At 33.0% G+C, this 25,876-nt stretch overlaps 1 protein-coding gene across 1 annotated transcript in view; it reads left to right on the top strand.

Moving 5' to 3' along the window:
• Window positions 1-2,379: 2,379 nt before the first annotated feature.
• LOC133203423 (receptor-type guanylate cyclase Gyc76C-like) overlaps window positions 2,380-25,876 on the top strand; it is a 44,742-nt gene continuing 21,245 nt past the window's right edge. Inside the window, exons 1-10 of the mRNA XM_061339206.1 lie at window positions 2,380-3,182; window positions 12,482-12,791; window positions 13,052-13,192; window positions 14,480-14,655; window positions 14,741-14,891; window positions 16,658-16,806; window positions 16,946-17,045; window positions 17,938-18,007; window positions 18,281-18,389; window positions 25,770-25,853. Of these exons, the coding sequence (XP_061195190.1) occupies window positions 2,814-3,182; window positions 12,482-12,791; window positions 13,052-13,192; window positions 14,480-14,655; window positions 14,741-14,891; window positions 16,658-16,806; window positions 16,946-17,045; window positions 17,938-18,007; window positions 18,281-18,389; window positions 25,770-25,853 (1,659 nt within the window). The 5' untranslated portion in view covers window positions 2,380-2,813. The remainder of the gene's footprint in view (window positions 3,183-12,481; window positions 12,792-13,051; window positions 13,193-14,479; window positions 14,656-14,740; window positions 14,892-16,657; window positions 16,807-16,945; window positions 17,046-17,937; window positions 18,008-18,280; window positions 18,390-25,769; window positions 25,854-25,876) is intronic.

The following is a 25,876-nucleotide window of genomic DNA, read 5'->3' as shown; positions in this document are numbered from 1 at the left end:
TTCTGGCGTCATTTTCAGAGTTATTACGCAATAAAAATGACAAAGTGACGTGACAATATGTGTATATTTTTTCTGAGCTTTTCAATGATATCAAACTCATTAGCTACCGTTAAACGGTTAATATTTTATCAAACAGTTCTCAGAACTTTTCAAATGCCCATCATATGTTGTTGTGTATGGTTAACTAAACTGATATGGTCGGCAAAGTCGATGTCTTTCATTGCAGTAGTAAATCTCCAGTGTATTCCTTGTTTTTCCTGTCACCTTCCTCAATAACCAGTCAATACCCAGTAAGAAGATGAATAGTGAAAAGAAGCATCCCTGACGTACACCTGTTGTTACCAGAAACCAGTCTGAAGTTGATCTCTCTGAAATCATACATTGTAGTCAACTAGTCATAATATTGGCACTCTGCTGATTTGACACAACGGCGAGGTCATAAAAATATCCGTTTATTAGGTCCACTTGGCGAAAGAAAGACTCGATATCGGTTTGCAGTGCAGATTTTAAACAGGAAACGTAATACATCTTGAAAGATAAGAACTATGAAAATCTGTTCATTGTTAGGCTTGGAAATGAACCTCTTTCAGAAAATTTAACCTTGTCAATCATCAGCAAACGTAGATCAAATGTAGTATCCGAAGCATCAACCCTGATATGCATCTCCAGGTCTACCATCTATGCAAGTTTGGCGGTTTTACAATTCATGTTAAATTCAGGATATAATTGTCCAGTTCATGCAGCATACGAAGCACAGTATCTACCATAAGTGATGTAATCCATGTAGGGTTAATCATTCTTAGATATATTCCATTGGAAAATGGCCAGCTCTAACAGCTTTAACTTGGTCGTTCATTTTATTCATAAAGGTGGGTCGATTGCAATTTCTAAAACATACTTACTTGTGTGCATTCACCATTAATGTAAGCTTGATTTACACAGGAATTATAGCTTTTTGGGAATAAAACTGTTAAAAGATTTTACATATGTACCATGATCATTCATCTAAATGAAGCTGACTTCTAACATCGGAACCATATAGCCTAGCGGGGGTGAAAATAAAAATTCCAAAACCTTCTTCCACTACTACAGGACACTGCCAATCATACTGAAAAAAAAGATAAATTGTCTAATGCGTAAAATGTAAGAGAAGTTTGAGGAAGAAGATAGTGTAACAGACGGACGCAGAGACTATGATAAAAACAGTATATCCGAACTTTCTTTAGAAAGTACGCGTATCACCCCCAAAAAGTTGACAATTATTGTTAGGTCATATTTGTTCGCTTTACTCGATCAATACAGAGGAGGGCTTGTGGGGGAGGTGACTGATCGACAGGGGATTCTTACTCCTTTTAGGCACCTGATCCCACCTCTGGTTTTCCAGGGGTCCTGCTCACGATTCGTATTCTTTACTGGATTTAAGAGACTGGTCACTGTTCGTTATTTATTACATTAGACATAGCTTTACATTGGTAAAGTCAGAGGATTACAGCAGGAATCAGAAGCTTCACTGTTCGTTATTTATTACATTAGACATAGCTTTACATAGGTAGAGTCAGAGGATTACAGCATGAATCGGAAGCTTCACTGTTCGTTATTTATTACATTAGACATAGCTTTACATTGGTAAAGTCAGAGGATTACAGCATGAATCGGAAGCTTCACTGTTCGTTATTTATTACATTAGACATAGCTTTACATAGGTAAAGTCAGAGGATTACAGCAGGAATCGGAAGCTTCACTGTTCGTTATTTTTTACATTAGACATAGCTTTACATAGGTAAAGTCAGAGGATTACAGCAGGAATCGGAAGCTTCACTGTTCGTTATTTATTACATTAGACATAGCTTTACATAGGTAAAGTCAGAGGATTACAACAGGAATCGGAAGCTTCACTGTTTGTTATTTATTACATTAGACATAGCTTTACATAGGTAAAGTCAGAGGATTACAGCAGGAATCGGAAGCTTACGAATTTCAACCGGAGTACCAGAATACCTCTATCCCAATAATAGTTTGATTTTTTAATGTCTATGAACAGGATGAAGTCGTGAAGACATCTTTATCCAAAGTACACATCAAAACATTTTTCTAACAGTCTTCAACATTATCGTGACAAAGAGTTGTTTTTACTGTGAGGATTGTCTTTTTTCATTTAAATCTATAGTATATAATTTAAAAAAAAAACAACATTGTCAGAACTTTGCACGGAATATGATATATCATGTTTTTAAGGTGTCGAGCAATTGATTCCATTCAAAGCATTGACGCTTAATAAACCGGAGCGCAGATTATCGCTTCGTATAGGAAAAGAAACCCTGAGCGCGAGTGATAGTGAAGACAGTTAATACAAGGAAGGGGAGAAACGCCAACAATAGGACGTTTTACCCGATGAAATCCCCAAATCTATGGAAGGAATTCATCTTTTAACATGTGGTCAGTTTTTAATTTCAATGGGGAGGAATTACAACCGATAACAACTCCCTTTTAAATTACCTCTCTCTCGAAAATTGTGTATTTACACATACTTACTGGAGGTACGCTAATTTCACTGGAGGATTCATTTAATAAGAATTCAAGATGTGTTGATCAAGAGAGTGCGTTAAAATGAGCAAATATCGTCGCCAGTGAGAAACACAATGGGACCAATCAGCAATTATACATTTTGGATTTACATAGCTATTTAAACTCTATAATGATCAATGATATTGGGAAAAATATTTGCATACATATAAAAGTAGGAACTCCCTTTAGAAGTATATATGAGAAAATCCAAAGGAGTGCTGATGTTGTGTGTATAATTGTAAATTTTAATGTCCATGTGTAACCTAAACGTCTTCTTGTTTTTTGCGTGTGCTTGTGTCTTGTGTAGCCCAGTATCTATGTCAAATGTAACCAAACCACTTAAGATTTCATTCCTGGCCTCTCGTACGTTCTATGGTGAACTTTTATATGGGGGAGCCTTTTATCGTGCCATTGATGATATCAACAAGGATGACAGTCTTTTACCCGGCTATGTTTTGGAGCCGATATTTGCCGACACTCATTCGGATATTCTACAGACAGTGGGGTACATGACAGAACATAAGATAAATGGTACCCTTGGTTTCATTGGTCCGGAGGGTGCCTGTGGAATCGCGGCCACCAATGCCGCATCCTGGAACATGCCCATGGTGGTGTATGTAAGTATACCTATCTAATTCCGGCATTGAGATTTAAGAGATATATTATCCTTTTTTCAAATTATCATGTTGGTGCTCCTTTTAGTTATTCCAGCCATTTACACTATTTCAAGTCTATCATAAGATTCGCATCTTTGTATTTCCCATGTTGTACAGTCCTGCAGGACATGTTTATCCTTATTGTTTACCTAGTAGATACAAATTCAAACAATTTTGGATAGCGAAGATTCAGTGGTATCTCAGGTATTCGTTAAACAGATGGAGATAAGTGCATGAAAAAGTACATCTGTACTTTTTTATACCGTGTATTTTTCTTCTTTGTCATTTGCAAATAAATAACACAACTTCTAAACAATTTCCTGTTTCCTCCACAATTACAACCACAATCATATTACACAAGGAAGAAACTGGCAGACCATGCATCGCACCATAGCACTTATTTATTCTGAGAATGAAATCAATTTACATAGATATTATTGGCATGAACTTTTCTTTCTGGAGGTGGGGACGGGGTTCTAGCTAGCATACAAATATTGCAACGTTTTTTTTTCGATTACAATTCAAATATTTTACCTACACTTCATTATCTAGCTATTCTTTTTTTCTCGGTTTGTTGTCAATCTTATCATCAGATGACATAATTCTGATGACATATATCCACCTGTAAGCATTCAAGAACATTTCTAATCATACCTGTTATAAGAGAAACATAATAAGCGGATGAAGTATATTCAGATAAAACTAGCGGTTGAAAAGTTCGAATCCTGTCAATTAAGGCTTTGGTCGATGCCTTTTTTTTCACTGTATAGCCATGGCACAATCATGTAAACTGTTCAAAGATAATTTTTTAAAGAATATTTTAAAATATTTCAATTCTATTCATTTCTGAGTAGAAATATCTCTCTTAATTTTGATTTGAAGAAAAACTATCAATAACAAGAATTTCAAAGTATAAATACTTAGGGTTACTGAAATGTCAAGTACTTATGTGGATGTTTGGTAATTTGACAGAGTTTTATTATGTACTGGAAATCTTATATTTTTTAAGACAACGGTTGATAAATACTCGAAGGAATTTTACTCAAGTGAAAAAAAAACCAAGTTACGTATCGTTTTTCGACATGGGGCAGATGACCAGTTATTTAAATAAGTAAATCGATAGTTAACAATCCCTTCTCCTGTTTACTCGCTTTAACTTCAGGCCGGGAAGTGTCAATAACAGTAATTCCACTTATCTGTGAATGTTTACAATGTTTATACACTATCTGAATCAGAACTATAACCATTAGAATCATATAAACGAACTAGGGCTGAGAATCTAGCACTATATGAAACGGTCATTTACCCCCCCCCCCCCCCCCTTATCCACTACCAAATAAATCATTTGAGTCTTCTCTGTTTATAAACTAATGGGGCAGAAATTAACTTGAATACGCTGACCGCTCAGTAATTATGATAACTGAAAATCAGGTGCAAATATCTTGAATTTAAAAACCCAAATAAGTAAACAGAACAAGATAAAGATGTTGTAAACAAAACACGTGAGTTTCTTTTGTTAGATTATAATGGTGGTGGGTGATACCAATATTGTTGAGGAAGTTATACAGTTTTGACGGATATTGATGGATTAGTATTATAAACTGTTTGAAATAAACAAGTACTTAATTTGCAAAAAAGAAAAAAAGCACTTTAAAATATGTGAGAAAACCTCTGCTGTGATCGTGCCTCTGAACAGTTTTAAAAGTGAATGCTTAACACCAAGTTGATTTAAATAAGTGTTGAAAAAATATATCCTTGAGGGCTGTTTCCTCTGTATCTAATCTATATGGATAGTAGGAAGGACACTGAGTAGCTGTTCATCAGGCCCTGTATGCGTGGATTAGACATGATCATACAATGTGTTTTAAATTTTCATTTCTAAGAAAGTGCAAAGTGTTGCATTGACTTTTAAGTTAACGTGTTAGATAAAATGTGCGGTAGTGTAAATATGACGTCTTTGACACCGTAAGTGTGTAATAACACAAAAACCTAAGCCCCTTCATGTAATAAGTATTGAATCGACTAAGCACGAAATCTGGTGCTCTGTTTACTCTCGGCAAGCAGCTGGTCATTTAACTTCCCTAAAGAAAACCTCGTTAGCATCCAAACTTCTTTACATTTTTATTTGAATGTACTCACGTTGTATAAATAATAGAGATGTGTTTTAGGGATTTGAACTCAATAAATGCGGTGTAAGTCTGTTCTCAAAAAAATATATACCACAAAATTCAGGGTGTTCCGTCTTTATTTAAGCTTATTTTTGTTTATTTCACTAAGAAATATTTGCTTAATTAAGAAAAAAAATAAATGACTGAAAATGCTTGCTTGCGTCTTTCAAAAGGTAATAAACACGTCCGAAATGTTCCAGGATTTTCGGAGATTAATGGTGAAGAATGGTGTAAGTTAGGGAAATGTCTGCACGTGCTTTCAATTTTGAAATCCACACCAAGGTTGTTCAAGCTTTCTGAAATATTACGTGTTATATTTAGTACAGATAATTTCTATTATCACTATTAGTGTAGACAGATAATAAATAAATAGCACGGAGAGATACTAACAAGTGTAAGAGATCACTCTTTATAAAGGACAATGTAATTTATTGTTTTGGCACAAACAGATGCGGGAGGATTGCCTTTTCTTTCATATTGATAACTAGGTTCTGAATGGAGATTCCATGTCAGTCATTGGACTATACTTTCCTGCTGAACTTTATCAAATTATCACTGACATAAAATTAGTCTCCAAAATAATTTTTCAAAGAAGTATAGGAATTGGGATGAAAATTGTTCTCTTATTGTCACGTTATATAACATTCCAATAGATTATTTTTTTTTCGAGCATTGAGTGTTACAATGGAAAAACAATCTGTCGTAAACCAAGGGAATTAAATACATTTCTGCCTTAATATTCATTGTTCAATATTTTATTTCATCTTTTAAAGAATTTTCTGACATTCTTATGATTTTGTTTCATGAGAATCAGTCAGAAACTTACAACTGGTAGAAACTGTCAGACAAAATTGTCTGTTGTCCTTAGAATACGAGAATATATCATCCAAAAAAAGTATATATTGCAACATTGGAGACAAACAGTTATAGTGTTTGATATGATTAAAACTGATTTCTATGTTTCTATTTTTTTTTAAGTATTCTGCAATTTTTATATAAAGATAGATAGGACAATCTTATTTCAATGCTTTACAAGAGAACAGACAATATAGATTTAACAATGTAGTTCACCAATTTCAAAAATAAACAGATATTAGTGCGAAGACAGCTGTTTCGTCGAAAAGTTTGCAATTTAAAATGTAACATGACTCTGCATTAAAGAAAGATTCACAATCACATTATACACAAAAAATATTTTTAGACATGTTCTGTAATGACTAGTATTGACTCTGATTATAATTGTATCGAAAACAAGCTGTTTACACACAGGAATCTAGGCGACTTCAAGTGGATACTTGCTTTAAATATGAACGGCTTTGGGATTACTGTTCAGATAAAGGGAGTCAGAGCCTGCGCAGGCCTTATACCATTTATGAAGTAGTGAATATCTGTTAACCTATTTATTTCGATTCTTCTTTCCCAGTAGATGACACCACTTCTACCGGAAATCTAAAACTGTCCTCCGTATTCTCTTCCCTCCATTTCCGTTCACTGACACCTGGATATATCTTCATTAAAATCCAATTGATTCTAATTTTTGATTAAATTTTACAATTTTCAAACATCCACTCTGAGGTCACAAACATATTTCTTGAATTTCTTTCTTGAAAGCTTAAATATCATAAGCATGGGTCATGAAAATAAAATTAAGCAAATCTGACTTTAAGTCAACATTTACCCGTTCTATACACTACAGTAACAGTACATCGGTACTGTAAAACTTTGGATGTATTCAATCATTTGAAAGTTTAATTAAGTGTTTGTTGTTTTTCTGGAATCATGTTTCATAACAGAGATAATGCAATCTGTATTTTAAACTAACAAAAGAAGAGGACCCCAGGGTTTAAAAAACTGTCAATCAATCTTCAGCAATTCAAATTTGATACTTTTTACGTTACTCTTTAATTACTCAAAGGTGTATTTAATAAGTTAATCATTTTACTTTCATTGTGAAAAATTGTTAGAATTATACACCTGTTGTTTTTGTCTCAAAATAACGTTGTCGACTGTATGTGGCAAATTTATTGGCATTTTTACTTTATTAAAGTTTCTTACGTCAGGCGCATTTTTGAATGACGTCTGTTTTGTATTTTGTTTGTGGATACATTTGTATTCAAAGTTCATTCATATATATATAATGAAATTCAGTCCTAAAAACCTCTATACGGGTGTTTTATGGATTGTACTTATCCAAAGATACAATGGATACTTATGGTATAACCATAAGCCAAGGTGTCCTAATCTGGTTTAAGTAATAGATATGCGAAAAACAACCTCGTCCAACATAGTACAAAATTTAACATTTAGAGGGGTACTTTTGGATTACTGTTTACAGATTTTTTTATCCTCCTTTTCAAATTGGCTTAAATGCCTTAAATTTATCCTCAGCCACGTTTGCATTACCTTAAAATGTTGAGTATTAGAAATTTTTTATCATCCTCCAATGTCATTGAATGGGTGGCTACAAGAAGGGGTTCTTTACAGGAATTCAATTTCACGTGTGAGGGTTGAAATTTTTTTTTATAAACATGCAAAATATTTTTGAAATCCAATGATACTTTGCACCAAGTAATGAAAATTTCCTAATGTCTGCCCTTGACCATAGGAACATGATATGCCGGCAATAAATCAATATTAATAACTTGATAACAATAAAGAACCCCAACTTACATAATGGAAATTATAACTGATTGATTTTCAAGGGTGTTTAGTGCGACGGATTTCAACAAATCGAAACGATGGTCTACAACACCAACAAAGTATTGTTTGACATTGCGAATATTAAAAATAGAGCAAGAAAAAGTTTTTTTTAAGCAAGTCATATTATTCGCCAAACATAAGGTTCATATCATAACCCGACATTTTTAAAAGGTGTTAACACGATGCAGTCAATTATACATGCTGAAAATACGAATTCTTGATGCATGTATCTGTCACCATAAAACATACATCTCAACGCTATTATCACCAGACATCGTTAAAAGCGCTGTCTAATATCGGTTCTTCAAAACCATTTTTTCCTCAATCAACAGGAAACTTGTTTGAAATAAATCCTCTAAGTTGTTTTACAATGAAGGTAAAAATGTGCAAGTAAATATGTGAAACAAAGTTTATATTTGAGAAACACCAAGGGAACAAGATGTGTTTGTGAAACACTGATGCCCCCGTATGGCAGCTTATGGCGAAGGTTAAAGTTTCTCAAACGCAAGTCAAACTCCAAGGTCAAGAGATCAAAAATGTTGTTAACCAAAGTAAGGACTAGTGTCAGTGGATATACCTAATAAATATGAAAGCTCAAGCACCAACAAACCAAATGTTATGGTCAAGGTTTATGCTTTCTAAAAGTGGGCCAAACTCCAAGGTCAAAGGGTCAAAATTAATAGTACACAGGGGAAGACTTTGTCATAAGAAATACACAAGCAAAATATAAAAGCCCTAGCACGAACTATTCAAAAGTTATGGCGAATGTTTTTTTTTCAAAAGTAGGTCAGACTCCAAGATCAAAAGGTCAAAACTGTTGGTATCCATGGGAAGGTCTTGTCACAAGGAATATACCTGTGAAATTTGAAAGCCATAGTACTAACTATTCAAAAGTTATGGCCAAGGTTATGGTTTTTTAAAAGTGGGTAAAATCTATGGTCATGGTCAAAATGTCAAAAAATATTTACTCCAATGGAAAGGTCTTTTCACAATGGTCAAAGTTATGAAATATGAAAGCCGTAGAACCAAATGTTCAAAAGTTATGACCAGTGTTAAGGTTGCGTATTTCTTTGCAAAAGTGGGTCAAATTCCAAGGTCAAGGTTAAGAGGTCAGATATGTTGGTACCCAACGAAAGGTCTTGTCACAAGGAATACACATGTGAAATATGAAAGCCATAGCTCCAACTGGTCAAAAGTTAAGGGCAAAGTTAAAGTTTTTGTGGACAAACAGACAGACGGACAGGGCAAAAATTATATACCCACGAATCTTCGATACGGGGGCATAAATAAAAAGTAATATTTTCTTAGGTTCTTTAATTTTCAGTAAGGCGTACAAAAAAGGAAATATGGATAATTAGAGTTTGATGGAAAACTTAACACAAAGTACAAAATTTTATTTCTCCATTTCAAATTCTTAATTTCGAATTGATATATCTACATGTATTATGGAATATTTACATATGCCAATTTTGTCCAAAATTACAATGCAATGAGATCGCATCACGCCAAAGCAAAAATCTCATTAAGGAAAAGAAGGCCGAAATGGAATGCCTGGGGACAATAAGAATATTTTAAGAAACAAGATGTGTTTGTGAAACACGGATGCCCCCGTATGGCAACTTATAGCAAAGGTTAAACTTTCTCAAATGCATATCATATATTTTGTTACCCAAAGTAAGGTTTTGTCTTGAGGAATATACCTGTGAAATATGAAAGCTCTAGCAGCAACCATTGAAAAGATATGGAAAAGGTTAAAGTTTTACAAAAGGAAGTCAATCATCAAGGTCAAGGATTACACATGTGAAGTATGAAAGCCCTAGCACCAACTGTTCAAAAGTTATGGCCAAGGTTAAAGTTTTCCAAAAGTAGGTAAAACTCCAAGGTCAAGGTCAATGGGCTACATTTGTTGGTATCTAAAGAAAGGTCTTGTCACAAGGTATACACATGTGAAGAATGAAAGCACTAGCACCAACCGTTCAAAAGTTATGACCAAGGTTAAAGTTTTCCAAAAGTGGGTCAAACTCCAAGGTCAAGGTCAAAGGGTCAAAGTTGTTGGTATCCAAAGGAAGGTCTTGTCACAAGAATTACACATGTGAAGAATGAAAGCCCTTACACCAACCGTTCAAAAGTTATGGCCAAGGTTAAAGGTCGGTAAAATTTTGTAAAACTGGGTCAAACTCCAAGGTCAAGGTCAAAAGGTCAAATATGATAGTACCCAAAGAAAGGTCTTGTCACAAGGAAAACACATGTGAAATATGAAAGCCATAGCTCCAACCAATCAAAATTTATGAGCAAGTTTTTGTAGACAAACAGAAAAACAGACAGACAGATGGGCGGACAGGACAAAAACTATATACCCCCGAATCTTCGGTACGGGGGCATAAAAATATATGGAACACTAGATGAAATCCCGCGCAAACACGGGGATCTGAATTTTTACCACGGCTGACGGAATAATTCCAGTAATATATCATAGTTTCTAATGACAATTAATTACAGGCATGTAGCAGGAAGAAATACTTTGTTCAAAATTCCGCAGTTGGCTTAGGAGCAGAAGTAGATACATGTATACCCCCTTCCTCGTCTTTTTTTCCCTTTAAAATCTCAATTTCACTAATTAATTGACGTTTTCTTTTTTACATGTTAGCAACTTTATTTTTATACCTGACGTATTATGTTATACGTATTGTATTTCGGGGGTGCTCTGTTTCCACTTCCATCAAGGATAAACGAAGTGAATGTGCTTATTTTACGTGAGTTTGTCAGCACAATTTTTTTTTTGGGGGGGGGGATTAAAAATTAGCTTTTCACACCTTCAATTATTGAGTTATGTATAGTTCCAATATTTAATACAAAAGACCGTATGCAGAAAAATTGATTAAAGTATAAATTTTTAAAAGCTTATCCATTCATAAAACCATATTCATCATGTTCATACACTGACATTTGCTCTTTTGTTTATTAATAATATTATAATATACAATTTTTACTTCGGTTTCGTTGCCACGATGCTCTCAGTGGCGAATATACACATTTTACTGTTTAACTGGTAAATTTGTTAACGCAACTTACTAACAGTCTTTCGATATATAAATAAATATATTCACAACTTATAGTGTTATCAATTACTTTACCATTATTCCATGTCCATTCACATCAAAAACATTTTTATATCCATGAAGCGCTATAAATGCCTCGTTTTCCTTGTAACATCGGATTCGATGCCATCTGATGTTCTAGAAATTTCCGTGAAGATATAGACGGATAAAACTTAGATCGGATATTGGCGAAAACGATTTGCATTTTGTTTTTTAATCAGTAATTATAACTAATTTTTCTGTATAACGTAAATCAAGTTTTCACTGAATAATTTATTAATGACATTTTATCAAATAATTAAACGCTTGCTTGTCGTCAGTTTCATTAAAAATTGCCTGTAACTTAGATCCGCCAACCATAACCACCACCGTACTCTCTTTTTTGCTATTTCAAGGCGAAAATAAAAGTAGGTTTTTAATTAAATTTACGACAATTAGTATACGAATGAAATCTGAATATAGTTTACAGACATCACCTCATATCTAGTGGAATAAGAGAGAATTAAGTATGAAATATGACGCAGGCGTTTCGGAGTTTATTTGCAAAATTTATTAATCTATAAGTATAGATATGTCTTTTTCACCTGGTGCTTTTGAAAGATGGTAACAAATATTCGCTGCTTTTGCAAAAAAGCATGTGCACCCAAGGACCAAGGTTGGTTAACAGCTCATAACCAGCACTTGCTTTTGTAATAAAAGATTTCGCTATAGTATAATATTGTTATAATATTATTCTTTTATAATCATTAACATACAAATCGACTACTTATTGGTTTTATAAATGTGAAGAAAAATGTTATTGTAAAGATAATATTGAATGTTATTTTAGAGGGCAAACATACGACTATGTTCCTCTCAATTGTTGCACCGACTAACAATCTCTCTCTCTCTCTCTATATATATATATAGAGAGAGAGAGAGGTTGCCATGTCAGCTCTGAAAGCTATGCTATAGTTGTTACTATTATTAAGTTTTATGCTTAAAAACATTGATATGACAACTCCACAAATAACTGTCATGCATCGGTCCTTTGTATTTGTGGGAAACCCAACAACAAACAGTCTTAACCCTTTACAAACTTCTCATGTAAATTTTTTTTTATCACTTCTCCACATTCAAATACGATTCATATCTTTCCTGAAGTTGTGGGTTTCACAATCAGAATGTACAAAATCTTGGTTTTCTAAAAATAAAAAATCCGATTTTTGATAAGCCCAAATTTCGTTCACTCTTTTTTTCCCTATTCAGACACTTAACTGTAATACATTCAGTAATTCATGTGTTTTAATTTTAGAGATGTCACGACTCGGAGTTATCAGGAGACCCTCAGTTAGAAAGAAGAATCCGCCAAACGTTTGTAAGAACAGAACCGTCAACATCTAAAGTCTCCAAGTCCATAACTTCGTTACTGTTGCATTTCAACTGGCGCAAAATCAGCCTCGTTCTGGGTAACCGAACAGTATGGAATCAGACGGCAGAAAATCTGAAATCCTTACTGAGGGAAAATGATATCGAAATTCGTAAAGAGGTTCTCTTTCAAGAGCCTTATTTTCCTAGCCTAGATATGTCAAAATACGTTCACGCCACCGTCATGTCAACACGAAGTAAGGATTTTACATAGCTGTGTATATTTAAAAACCCTCTTAATAATTACCTAAGTATGTTTGCACATTAAAGTACACAAACTATCTTTTTTCAAAAAATGATAATTAGAATAGAATTGTCAATGTAATTATTTATATAATATACTAGTATGCGTATTTGAAGACTTTTAACGCAGCCGTTTTCCAAGGTTTAGATACTTAACAGAACAGAAGATAAAGAACTGCTTAATGATTCATAACATCTATACTTTAATTTGCAGTTTATGTTTTCCTTGGTGACTATCACGCTCTCATAGACTTTGTCCGAAGTTTGGACAAACAACCAAAAGACAACGGAGATTTTGCAGTTATAACAGTTTTGGATGAACAACCCACCTCAAAACTTAAACACTTTTTGAAAAGTGAGTTTATATTGATAGAAAAATGTTAAGTCAATATTGAAATTAGTTTGCTGGCTAGATAGTTACAGTCTATATAATCAAGGCATAACGCTTGCTGTCTCAAAAATGAGGATTGTTGGATTTGTATGATTGTTTGAAAAGAAATTAGAACCTTTGGTAATATGGCAACTGTAAACCGTGGGGGGGGGGGGTGTCTAAAATTAACACTATTTCTTTTCTAATAATAAGGCCATTCCAAGTTTTTTTTTCTATGTTTAGCGTCCGCGTGCGCCTTGGTTTTTGACACTCTATATCAGAAAAAAAACAAACAAAATCAGGAGTCCTGAAATTGATTATTCTGGTTGAAATCTTTGAATTCTGTCAATTTTGCTACATATTTGTCTACAAAATGCCGTATTAGGTATATTTTATGCAATTTATACCTTAATTTTGCAAAAGAAGAAATTTTTCTACAAGAAAAAAATCTTAATGAAATTATAACCTTTGACAATGTAATTTGTGTGACTTTAAAGTCTGTGGTTTTTTTTTTTTGTGTTTTTTGCGAATAGGTAGGAAGGTTTTTGAAAGATGCTTGCACTTTTTGTTGCAAAAGAATGACGTCGCTTTTTCCTATTGTGACGTAAAAATTCTGTCAGATTACATAAGGGAGGTTTAGCTTGGAACGGCTCAAATAATCAAGGAATGTTTTTATGTTTTGTGTGAGTTATTAGTGTGTAAATCACACAGACTTGTCACGTAGGCATATTCACCATCGAAAGAGTCCATAATTGTTTTATTATATAGTCAGGATTAAGATAAATAAGACATTGAAGGCTGCATGGCGATTTCATATTCATTATTAATTAATGAACGAATTCATTAACGAACCCATTAATGAAGAAAAAAATGTCCAGATAACAATTATATCTTTTGTGTTTTCCTTTCGCTGTGTAAGACATAGAAATGTTTGGAAAATAATCCTGCGATAGACTTACTTAACATTTTTCCTGCTCAGACTCCGGCCGTTTTCAACGCGTTTGAAGTATTGATTGTGACGTCACAATGCCGTTGCACGCGCACTGACCCCCCGGTGAATACGGCTTCAAATCCAGTGAATATGTAGTATTATGAACTGTTCGCGTTTGTATAGATTACATAGGAACTATTTATAGACTATATAATAATTTGTTTTACTTTTATAGAAAGGACAAAGAATTTTCTCTTTTTCAGCACAGAAAAAAAAATTATTCTTAAATATTTTTGCACTTTTTTCTAAATAGATATTATGTATTCATCTTTTATTTTAAGCTCCGTTTGAGACAGAATTGAAGGATGAACATTGGATGGCCTTCCGCAATGTTCTGGTTATATCCCCTCGTTCTCCCAGTAACCCGGAGTGGGACAGTTTTATTGACGATGTGCGCATGCGTAATATGGAGCCACCAATAAGTCTGCCACGCCCGCCACCTTCATTGAACGTAACGGTTAGTCTTTATTCCAGAATCAGAAATAGAGCAAAATTATTTGTATTTCAAGAAATTACGATTCGATAATTCTTTTTACACACAGGTTCAACAGGTTGTACCGATTCAAGCTGCCCATTTGTACGATGCCGTTATGGTGTTGGCACGCGCACTAGATACTGTAATATCAAACAATGGAAGTAGTCTCAAAAACGGCAGAGACATTGTTTCAAACATCCAGAAAGCTTCTTTTAAAAGTGAGTTTTTGTTAGAAATGTCTTTTAAATATGAAGGGGGTGATATTTTGGTGGTCACAACGCTCAGGTGTGCAAATTAAGAAATATAAACCCAAAATACAAAAAAGAATAAAATTGTTTTCGTATTTTGTTATTTAAAAAATCCTTATATTATCTGTAATGCTTCATTATTTTCTCGGATAGTTTAAAAATGTCAGTCATTAAAAAAATCTACCGATTTCATTATGTGCTTTCTGTTGCTTCTTGTCCTGTAATAATTTAAGAAGAGTTTCAAACATTTAAAAAATGCCTCTTCAGGATGCCTCTTTCTGGAATGTACAAACAATTATTTATGGTGAGGATTGAAATGTTTTATAGCTTATGGATAGTATTTTTATCTCCATTAAGCTTTATAGTTTTGGACAGAACAAAAATATTGCATTTTATTCTACAAATGACCCTTCTGTCCTCTCTTATCGGCTGCTTCTTCTTACATCCCGACATGAGAAATATCTCCTTCATGACGTCCATGAAAAGAATTGTTTAAAACATTTTTCCCTTCCTCCTTCTCTTATTTTTCTATAAAGAAGACAAGGACATTAGTGGGATACACATTTGATCATTAAATTAATGTCACTTAAATTAATTTTTGTTTTGGAGTCTAGCATCTATCTTATCTATCTTAAGAAAAGAATAAATGTTGAAATATTTCCAGATCATTGGTGAGTAAGCAAATTAGAGTGTACGGTTTTTTATTTATTTCTCAGTGAAGATTATATATATATATATATATATATATATATATATATATATATATATATATATATATATATATATATATACGTTCGCATGCTTGGAAGCAATCTATTAAGTATGTCTTCTTCGTAATTCAGTTTTCATAAAAATACAAAGAATAGTGATGAAATAGAGCGACATGTGTATGTAAAATGATCACTCATATTGGGTTATTGAGAAATATTTAAAATTTGCCTGAAATGAATTAAATTTAGACCTCCTCGACTCAGATGTGGATGATTTGGCAAAGCACTGAATAGTCTTTATCTCTTGATGCTGGTTTTTATTGTTAAAAAGACCTCAATGATATGATCTTTTAATTGCAATATTATTAAAATCATACATCGCGTTATCAAGCTAATGGACACATTTTTCTGAGACAAAAGATGCCAATAATTGAGAGAATTGATCTTATTGTACGGTATTATACCACTCGCTCACATGTTTGTTAGTTCAAACGGTTCTACGCATTGAGTCTCCTGTGTTCACCAGAGTACTTACACCCCGTGTCACCTCTTGATTATTCTATTTAAAACTGTATTTAAATGAATTTGTCTCTCAGCTGATTTGCATTGATTTTTGGGGAACCACTTGGCATTATCTTGACCTTTTTGAGTGCAAATTTCTGACGCGCATATAATGGTGGTCTGACAAGAAGCAAGAAGTAATGCAGAATAGATACATTTACTTTTGCTATATATTATGATATGCCTTTTCTCACAGATCTATATGAGTCACCCGACGAGCTGAGACCGATACACAGCAATTAATGTCATCAATGGGCATTATGATGCCTCTTTATTAGAAAGCATTCCTATAACATACTAAATTAAAGCATATAATATTTCAGAAACTGATCGAGAGACTATAAAACTTAAGGGTCTAATGATTGTGAGTGATGATTTCGAATTCAAAATAAATTAAAATATTTAAATTTTACAAATTTTATAACTAATATTGTAGATAATGAAATTAAAGCTGGCTAATTTCAGGTATCCAAGGTTTTGATGTTTACGTGGACGAGACTGGTGACGCAGAAGGCAATTACTCACTCCTGTCCTTGACAATGCCAGCGGAAGGTCGGCCTTTCCTCGGTCCTGTCGGCTGTTTCAATAGATACTCCAGCGACCTTGGAGTGCTTGTGAGTATTTGATCAGATGTAGAAATTCAAAGACAATGCATATTTTTGAGGCAAATCAATGATAAGAGCTTCCCTTTTTATGTTCCTGTTTTTCCTACATGTTTCTTTAATATAAATATTTCCCCTATCATTCCTTCAGGAGTTTATTCTTAATAAAGAAATAAAGTGGACGATGGGACAGGTTCCTAGAGATGAACCGCCGTGTGGATTCGACGAGGAAAAATGTCAATATGAACCTGGTAAACTGAAGTATCAAATATTAAGAAAAAGACTAGAGAATTTACAGAATATACAGATGTTTGTTGAAATCTTACTGGTAGTATAATAAAGCTTCTTGGTACTATTGTTAATCTCTTGTCCCTCTTCTCCCCTCCCCCATAACGCAGGTGAATCTTAAGTAAACACCACAAAGACTTACACGTACTTAATATTTTGCTTTTTTTTTTTTTTTTTTTTTGCTTTTTGTCTCTGTTTGGATTGAAGACACTTAGCCATTAGATATGAAACATCCACTAGTACTATCCCAGAACATTAGACTAAGTATAGAGGAAAGACAACGAATTTATATGTACAGAAATTTAAGTTATTCATTGACAAGTAGAATTGTGAAATAAACTGAACTGAATTTGTTTTTCTTTGCAAACAGTACTTTTTTTTTTTTTTTTTTTTTTTTTTTTTTTTTTTTATACATAAGATCAATACCTTACATTATCGGAATTATATCCTCATAAAATTAATGATGTTTTCATATCAATGCATATTCTTTTACTGCAGGGACGCCGTGTAATTTGAAATCTGTTTTATCTTCAGAATTCGAGTAATATTTTCCGTTCAGAAAGTAAATTAATTGAAATCTTAGCTTAAGATTAAAGGAAGAATATTTACTTTGTCTCTGCTGTCTCGGAATGGAATATGAATTTCCCTGAACAGTTAGTTTGTAAACAGCAAACTTGAACCCTTTGGTAACACTCACTTAGGCTCTGCATTAACATTCACCTGGTGTACAGATTTCAAGGACTGTTTACACGTTACTCAACATTCGTGTATACGGAAATTGTAAACTTTTATATGTATAGATCTATAACAAAACGGAGAAAGTTATCAGAAATGAGCCAGATTTTTGATTTTCAGACTGGAAGCTGGCCACCATATGTAGTGTGATAGCGGCAGCTGTCTGTGTCGGAATGGTGTTTGTGTGCAGGTGTGTGTGGTTTTCAGTAAACATCTTATAACTAATTCACCTGTTGAAATTATTACTCTGAATATAATCTCTAATTAAAAACAGAAATGAAAATGTAAGATTTAATCTTAGTAATAGATTTGATATTCGATGTTTTAAGGGTATAGCATTCAGTCTGAAAACAATGCATATGATCATGATGCAATTTCGTCATATCCCTAAGAGTAAACCAAAAAAAAAAAAAAAAAAAACACATTCAGAAGACATATCTTTTTATCATTTTCTTTATTTCAGGCACTACTTATACGAACAAAAGATTGCTAGGCTTCTTTGGAAGCTAGAGTACAAAGATCTAATGTTCATAGACAATGTTGAAGAGGTCATATCTCCGGCCAAAAGAAAGGTAACACATGAAATATGCCGTAATAAAACTGATTCCCTATATGTTATGTTTACAATTGCTTTTTTGCAATTCTGTGAATGAATTCCAGTTTGTGTCAGAAATAACATCTGGAATTTTACAGGCGGTCGATTTGATAAACTTTTAAATAGAAGATACGCCCTGATTAAATAAAGTACTTTTGCATAATTAAAAAATAATTGATTATCGACTTTATTTTCATAGATACAAAGACTGTATATCACAGTTCTCATGTTATTTTTTTATATTTCAACATTGAAACAAAGCCTTCATATAATCTTTAAATACATGTATCTGTATTACCAACACAACAAAATGTTTACAGTGTAATCATTAGTTAAGGAATTCATTGGTTATCGAGTTTTGATTCGAACAGGGAATTTAGTTAATAATAGACTGAAAAGGTATAGAATGGACACCATTGTGCTTAGTAAGATCACAGAGAATTAGGAAAAGAGTTAAATTCAGGTCTATCTGGAAAAAATACATCACAACGGAGCTTGGTTAAGTAGACCATGTATTTTTAAGAATCCCTAGCTCATCCACACAGTGAAACCTTGCAAATGATGTAGTTAAACATCCATTATTAAAAGAGATCGTATGTTGCAATTGAGAATGCATAAACTTTCAAACAAATTTACTTCTCGCAAACAGAGAGCATCAACAAGGAAAAACAATAAAATATATATAAATTCTTCTAAAATCATTAAAAAAGTCATTTTGAATTAAATACATGCATATATACAGGCTTATACATATAGCAGGACTCGCATGAAGTAGATGTACGTCTTCAAACCCTCCCCCCCCCCCCCCTTTTGTAGAAACTTGAAAAATAACAATTTTATTAATGGACGTTTATTGTGAAACCTGTTATACTATGTTATGGATATTGTACTACAGATGCTCTTATTTCATTTCCGTCAAGGATAAATGCAGCGAATATGCACATTTAACTGATAAATTGATTTTTTAGGGGGGGGGATAAAAATTCGTAAGTACTTGGGTCTTGGTTTATAAATATGTTTGTACCTTATTGATATGTAAAAAATGTACTTTACTTCTTTTTTTTTTTACATATCAATAATGTAAAAACATAGTTATAAACCAATACCCAAGTACCTGTGTAAAAATTAGCTTGTAACGCCCTATGAATAGGCCGAGTATTTGATACAAAAGACTGTATTCAGAAAAAAACTGAAATGTATTGATTAAAGCACAAAATTTCACATATTTTATTGTATTTGAACAATACCTTATTCATTCATTTTCTCTATTCATGTAAGCAAGATTATTACGAAGTACAAATTGTACTTTGGGTTCGTTGCCACGATGCTCTCAGTAAGGAATATACACAAATTATACTGATAAATTTATTAGGAAAACCTACTACATACATGTATGTGTAATAGTCTTTCAATATATAAATACATTCACAACTTATAGTGTTATCAATGATTTACCATTATTTCAATGACCATTCACACAAAAGGTTTTTTTTTTATGTTCGCCTCGTTTTTCTTTTTAACATCGGGCTCCATGCTTTATATGATGTTCTAGAAGCTTCCGTCAATATTAAGATAGGTGAATGACGAAAATAATTTGCACATTTCCCTTTTTAATCGGTTATCACAACTTATTTCTTTTATATCATTTAAATCAAGTTTTGATTGAATAATTCAGTGATGACGTTTTATGAAATAAATAAACGATTGCTTGTTGTCAGTTTCATTAAATATTGTCAGTAACTTAGATCCGCCAACCGGAAACGCCACCATACTCACGTTTTTGCTATTTCATGGCTGTTTATAGAAAATGAAAGTAGACTTTTAATTTAATGTACGATACTTACTATGCGAGTGAAATCTAAATATAGTTTACGGACATCATCTTGTATCTAGTGTATTGTTAGAGGAGTAAGTAAAAGCTCTGGTGCACTCGTTTCGGAGTTTATTTGCAAAATTTATTAATTTATAAGTATATATATATATATATATATATATATATATATATATATATATATATATATATATATATATATATATATATATATATATATAGGTACAATTTTAAAAATGAAACACGAAAACGTTTAGTAAAGCTTTAGCGCTTTCATTTTCAATCTTCAGAAGCTTTACAATCTATACTTATAAATTAATAAATTTTGCAAATAAACTCCGAAACGGATGCACCAGAGTTTTTACTTACTCCTTTAAGAATACACTAGATACAATATAATGTCCGTAAACTATATTTAGATTTCACTCGCATTGTAAGTATCGTACATTAAATTAAAAGTCTACTTTTATTTTCTATAAAGAGCCATGAAATAGCAAAAACGTGAGTATGGTGGCGTTTCCGGTTGGCGGATCTAAGTTTCTGGCAATTTTCAATTAAACTGACAACAAGCAATCGTTTATTTATTTCATAAAACGTCATCACTGAATTATTCAATCAAAACTTGATTTAAATGATATAAAAGAAATAAGTTGTGATAACCGATTAAAAAGGGAAATGTGCAAATTATTTTTGTCATTCACCGATCTTAATATTGACGGAAGCTTCTAGAACATCATATAGCATCGAGCCCGATGTTAAAAAGAAAAACGAGACGAACATAAAAAAAGCTTATGTGTGAATGGTCATTGAAATAATGGTAAATCGTTGATAACACTATAAGTTGTGAATATATTTATATATCGAAAGACTGTTACATATATGTAGTAGGTTTTCCTAATAAATTTATCGGTAAAATGCCTCACCGAGAGCTTCGTGGAGACGAACCCGAAGTACAATTTCTACTTCGTAATAAACTTGCTTACATGAAAAGAGAAAATTAATGAATAAGACATTGTTCAAATACAATTAAAGCTGTAAAATTTTGTGCTTTAATCAATACATTTCAGTTTTTTTTTCTGAATACAGTCTTTTGTATCAAATACTCGGCCTATTCATAGGGCGTTAAAAGCTAATTTTTACACAGGTACCTGCGTCTTGGATTATATATATGTATGTACCTTATTGATATGTAAAAAGAAAAAAAGTAAAGTACATTTTTTACATATCAATAAGGTACATACATATACATAAACCAAGACCCAAGTACCTGTGAATTTTTACCCCCCCCCCCCAATCAGTTTATCAGTAAAATGTGAATATTCGCTGCTTTTATCCTTGACGGAAATGATATAAGAGCATCTGAAGTACAATATCCATAACATCATGAACATAGTATAACAGGTTTCACAATAAACATCAATTAATGAAATTGTTATTTTTTCAAGTTTTTACGAAAGGGGGGGGGGGGCACATGCGGGATTTTGAACAAAGTATTTCTTCCTGCTATAACCCTGTAGGCTGTCAGTAGAAATTAACTACAATATATTTTCTGTCGGTAGTGGTATAAATTCAATTCCCCGCGCTTGCGCGGGATTTCATCTAGTAGGTAACATAGCAACATAACGTCATAACGTCATAATAAGCGGAACACAAATTCTAGCGTCTATAGTGACGTCATAGTTAAACAAGCAACCCGCTTCGCGCCCGTGTAATTACATCGGGGAATCAAGCAACCCGCTTCGCGCCCGTGTAATTACATCGGGGAATCAAGCAACCCGCTTCGCGCCCGTGTGCGTGTCCACAGACAACATATTAACTCACCGGAATAACGACAAATCCCTCTAAGTGAGCAATTGGATCGCTGTGGAAATAAACAGTTTACTATATTTCCTTTTTACAAACTTTCAAATGAAAGTGACATCCAGAGACGCGAAAAAGAAAAACATTTTATACATATTTTCAAACCTAAACTTAACAATTTATCGTAATCGTAATCACAATTGTACATATTGTTTTCATTCTACAAAAATATATATATATATATATATGAGGTATTTACTAAAGTTGAGGAGTGTTCAATACAGATCAAGATATTTATATCCAAAAAAGTGTTTAAAAAGGAAAAAAAATTGTCAGTACTACACGTCCATCTGGTCACTTCACACACACTGAATATCAAAACGTTATTAACTGAAGCGAACACCTTACAGGGAGAATGCCCAGATCCTAAGGGGTGTATAGAATATTTTGGAGGTGATGTACACAATATAAAGGGATTTTTAGCAAAGAATGACTTTTTATAGATAAGAGACATAAGAAGTTCAAAGCTAATAAAAAAAAAAGGTTTGAGAAATGTATTTCAAGAATTCAGTGAGGTTGATTGTTCATTTCCAGAGCATCCTCACAACGTCAGGGGTTCGGAGTCCCCTGACGTTGTAAGGATGTTCCAAGAGTAAACATTTGGAAATTATCTTATCATTATTCTTAACTATAAAATAATGAGGAAAAAAACTTTGTCGCACAAATTGAACTTTTCACAAGGGTGATTGATCGATCGATCAATCGAGAGAGAGAGAGAGAGAGAGAGAGAGAGAGAGAGAGAGAGAGAGAGAGATTTTGTAAAAAAAAAAAAGAAGAAAAGAATGTCCTATAGATGATGATCCATGGTAGGGGGACAGTTTTATCTTAACAATTTTCTTTTCATTTGATCCTTTTGCCTTGGTCATTACATACTCTTTGATCGTAAAATACGTTACTCCAAGTATGAGCTTTTAATGTTTCATCACTAGTAAGAATTTTGCATTTCCAGTCCTTGTTACCTTGAACAAATAATCTTGATTCAGTGTTATTAGACACTCTCTTGTAATATTCCATCTAGCCAAAAATTGAATTATTATGTGTTTTTACTGAAAAAGTAAATAGAAAGGGAACTTTATATAAAGAGACATAGAATTTTTTTTTCAAAAGCCAGTAACATCAAAACGTACGACTTTCCTATACTTGATGCAACCATAATTAATTAATTTGATAAATCAAAAACTAGACTTTTTGATATCGTAGATATTTTTTTAATTTCTTTTTCAATAAAAATGGAAGTCGGAAATTTTCCTATCTTATGATTGGTCATCAACAAAATTAATTTGTCAAAAAATCACTCTGATTCTACGCACAAGTACTCTGAAGTTGATATTAAAAGGATGCTGGAGTTCCTCATTGACAACATTTATGTAGTCTTCGCAGACCAGGTCTTCCAACAAACTGTTGAAATTGCAATGGGCACTAATTGTGCTCCTTTATGAGCTGACCTGTTTTTATATTCCTATGAAGCAGAATTTATTAAAAAAAAAACTTTCACATGAGAAGAAGAAAACACTTGCTGTGGCCATCAACTCGACATTTAGATATATCGAAGATGTACATGTATTATCGATTAGCAATAGTACTTTCATTCCCATGTCGATTAGATATATTCTAGTGAACTTGAAATAAAAGACACCACAGAGTCTGCCACATCTGTTTCATATTTGGATGGTTTACTGACTATAGACGATAAGGGCCAACTAACATCGAAATTGTATGACAAACGAGAGGACTTTTCCATCGTCCTTTCCTTATTTATGTAGTAAAATCCCACTATCACCTGCATATGGTGTTTACATCTCCCAACTTATTCGATACTCAAGAGCATGCTCCGAGTACGATCAAGTTTTTAACCGAGGCAGCTACTGACAGATAAATTAATGTTACATGGATTTCAACAACCTCATTTAAAGTCAGCACTTCGTAAATATAAGCTATCATTGGTTCGTTTTTTTTTTTGTTTGTTTTTGGCCGACTTGTTTCATAACAATTGTTAGGACTTTGTTTACATACTAAATTTGACTACGGAATGGGCTGTCTACCTGATCAATATGTAGGGCCCACGGCGGGTGTGATCAGTCAACAGGGGATGCTTATTCCTCCTAGGCACCTGATCCCACCTCTGGAATTTCCAGGGATCCGTGTTTTATGCCCTCTTCACAGAATTGTATTGTTTATGGATACATGTATTTTGAGATCGATCACTGAAGAAAAATATCAGAAGCTAGAATCTTATATTGATGGCACTCGATCGCACCAGATCGTAGCCAAGATTTTATCATTGGCTTTTCCATTATCTTGTAGAGGAAATCAAAGATACTGTTAGGATATATTAAACGTTGATTTCATGGTGCAGTTGATAACAGCACTTGTATCCAAACTGTGGAGAGGTAACCCAGTGATCATGAAAAACCAAATATATTCATTGTTAACTAAGTTGTAAAATATGTTCACCACTACTTTTCCCAAAAATTGTCAAAGCTTTTCTCTATAGAATAAAAAACAACATATCGAGAGAAAAAAAAATAGTATGTCGACTTCGTCCGAATGTTTGTGTTTATTGAATTGGATCTTAATTTTTCGCAAAATTCGCTGAAATTTTATAGGGACCTCTCGATAATCACATCAATCCCAGGAGATTCCTACCTAATTGTTCCTTAGTATCACATTACTTTACTGTTTCCTGTGACAATTAATCAATAAAACAACTTAACCTTAATAAAGTTGTAGGAGTCCTACTGATGTTAATGCACAACATTATAAATAAGGTTTGGCACATAATAGTATTCGATATGAACAGTTCTTCAAAAGCATACGCTAGTTTGCGAACTATATCAGTTTCATGTAAAAAGTTACATATTCGTGGCTTACAATAAAAAAAGTTTTGTACTCATCCCCATTGCGGCTTATTCTCTTTCTTAAGAATTCAAAATCTAAGAGTTAAAAGCTATTGATTTGTCTGATGAGGTTACCAAGTATCCAATAACGGAAGACTTGAAAATAAATTTTAACGTAAACGTTGTTTTTCGGTCCCAATGTCGCTCAAGGGACAAATAACTGTTCTATACCATATAACCATAGTTTCTTTGATTCTCAGCTGATAGTTTGCGGATATCATGAATTCATTTAAACTAATCAATTTGCCGAAAACATGACTAGTGAATGTTAAAAACATTTCCTCTGTCAACTCCATGAAAAAAGTGGAAGTCAAGCTTCCAAACTCTGATTCATCACTCGCCATTAGAACTAACTTTTAACGTTTTAGCGACAATAAACATTGTATGTAAACTTTCCTGATGCAATTCATTATTAAAATGTTTATTTTAAATTGAAACAGTTTCTGAAGTCGAAATAATTAAGATAGCAATTGTACTTTTATATACGTTTTAGTGTCATATTGCATTTTAATATTTTTCGTGGTAATTAATACAAAACATCAGATATATTCACATTTTTTATGTTTGCACAATGTGTTGGTTAGGTTTAGATGTAAAGTGTGCTAGGGAGAGTAGATATAGAAATACGTAGAAATCACAAATATTTGGTTAAAAAAATGTCTATTTGCATTGAAATATGTCAACATTTTTTTATTTACAGTATGATTTTAGATTAACAAAAACGTGCTTGCCATGAAAAGCCTTTTTATTATCTATTTGTTTTTTCTAGAAGCGAAGTAGTGAATATTTCCCAAGTCTGTTCCCTAAATATTATAGTTACTTAATGGGTCTATCACGCAGCGATCTAATAAAGGTGAATAATACCAGTATTTTGCA

This window comes from Saccostrea echinata, unplaced genomic scaffold (assembly GCF_033153115.1).
Source record: "Saccostrea echinata isolate AGI-Se365-2 ecotype Australia unplaced genomic scaffold, CSIRO_AGI_Sech_v1 ptg000002l, whole genome shotgun sequence".
In the NCBI taxonomy this organism is placed as follows: Eukaryota; Metazoa; Mollusca; class Bivalvia; order Ostreida; family Ostreidae; genus Saccostrea; species Saccostrea echinata.
This window is presented reverse-complemented; position numbering and strand designations above follow the sequence as displayed.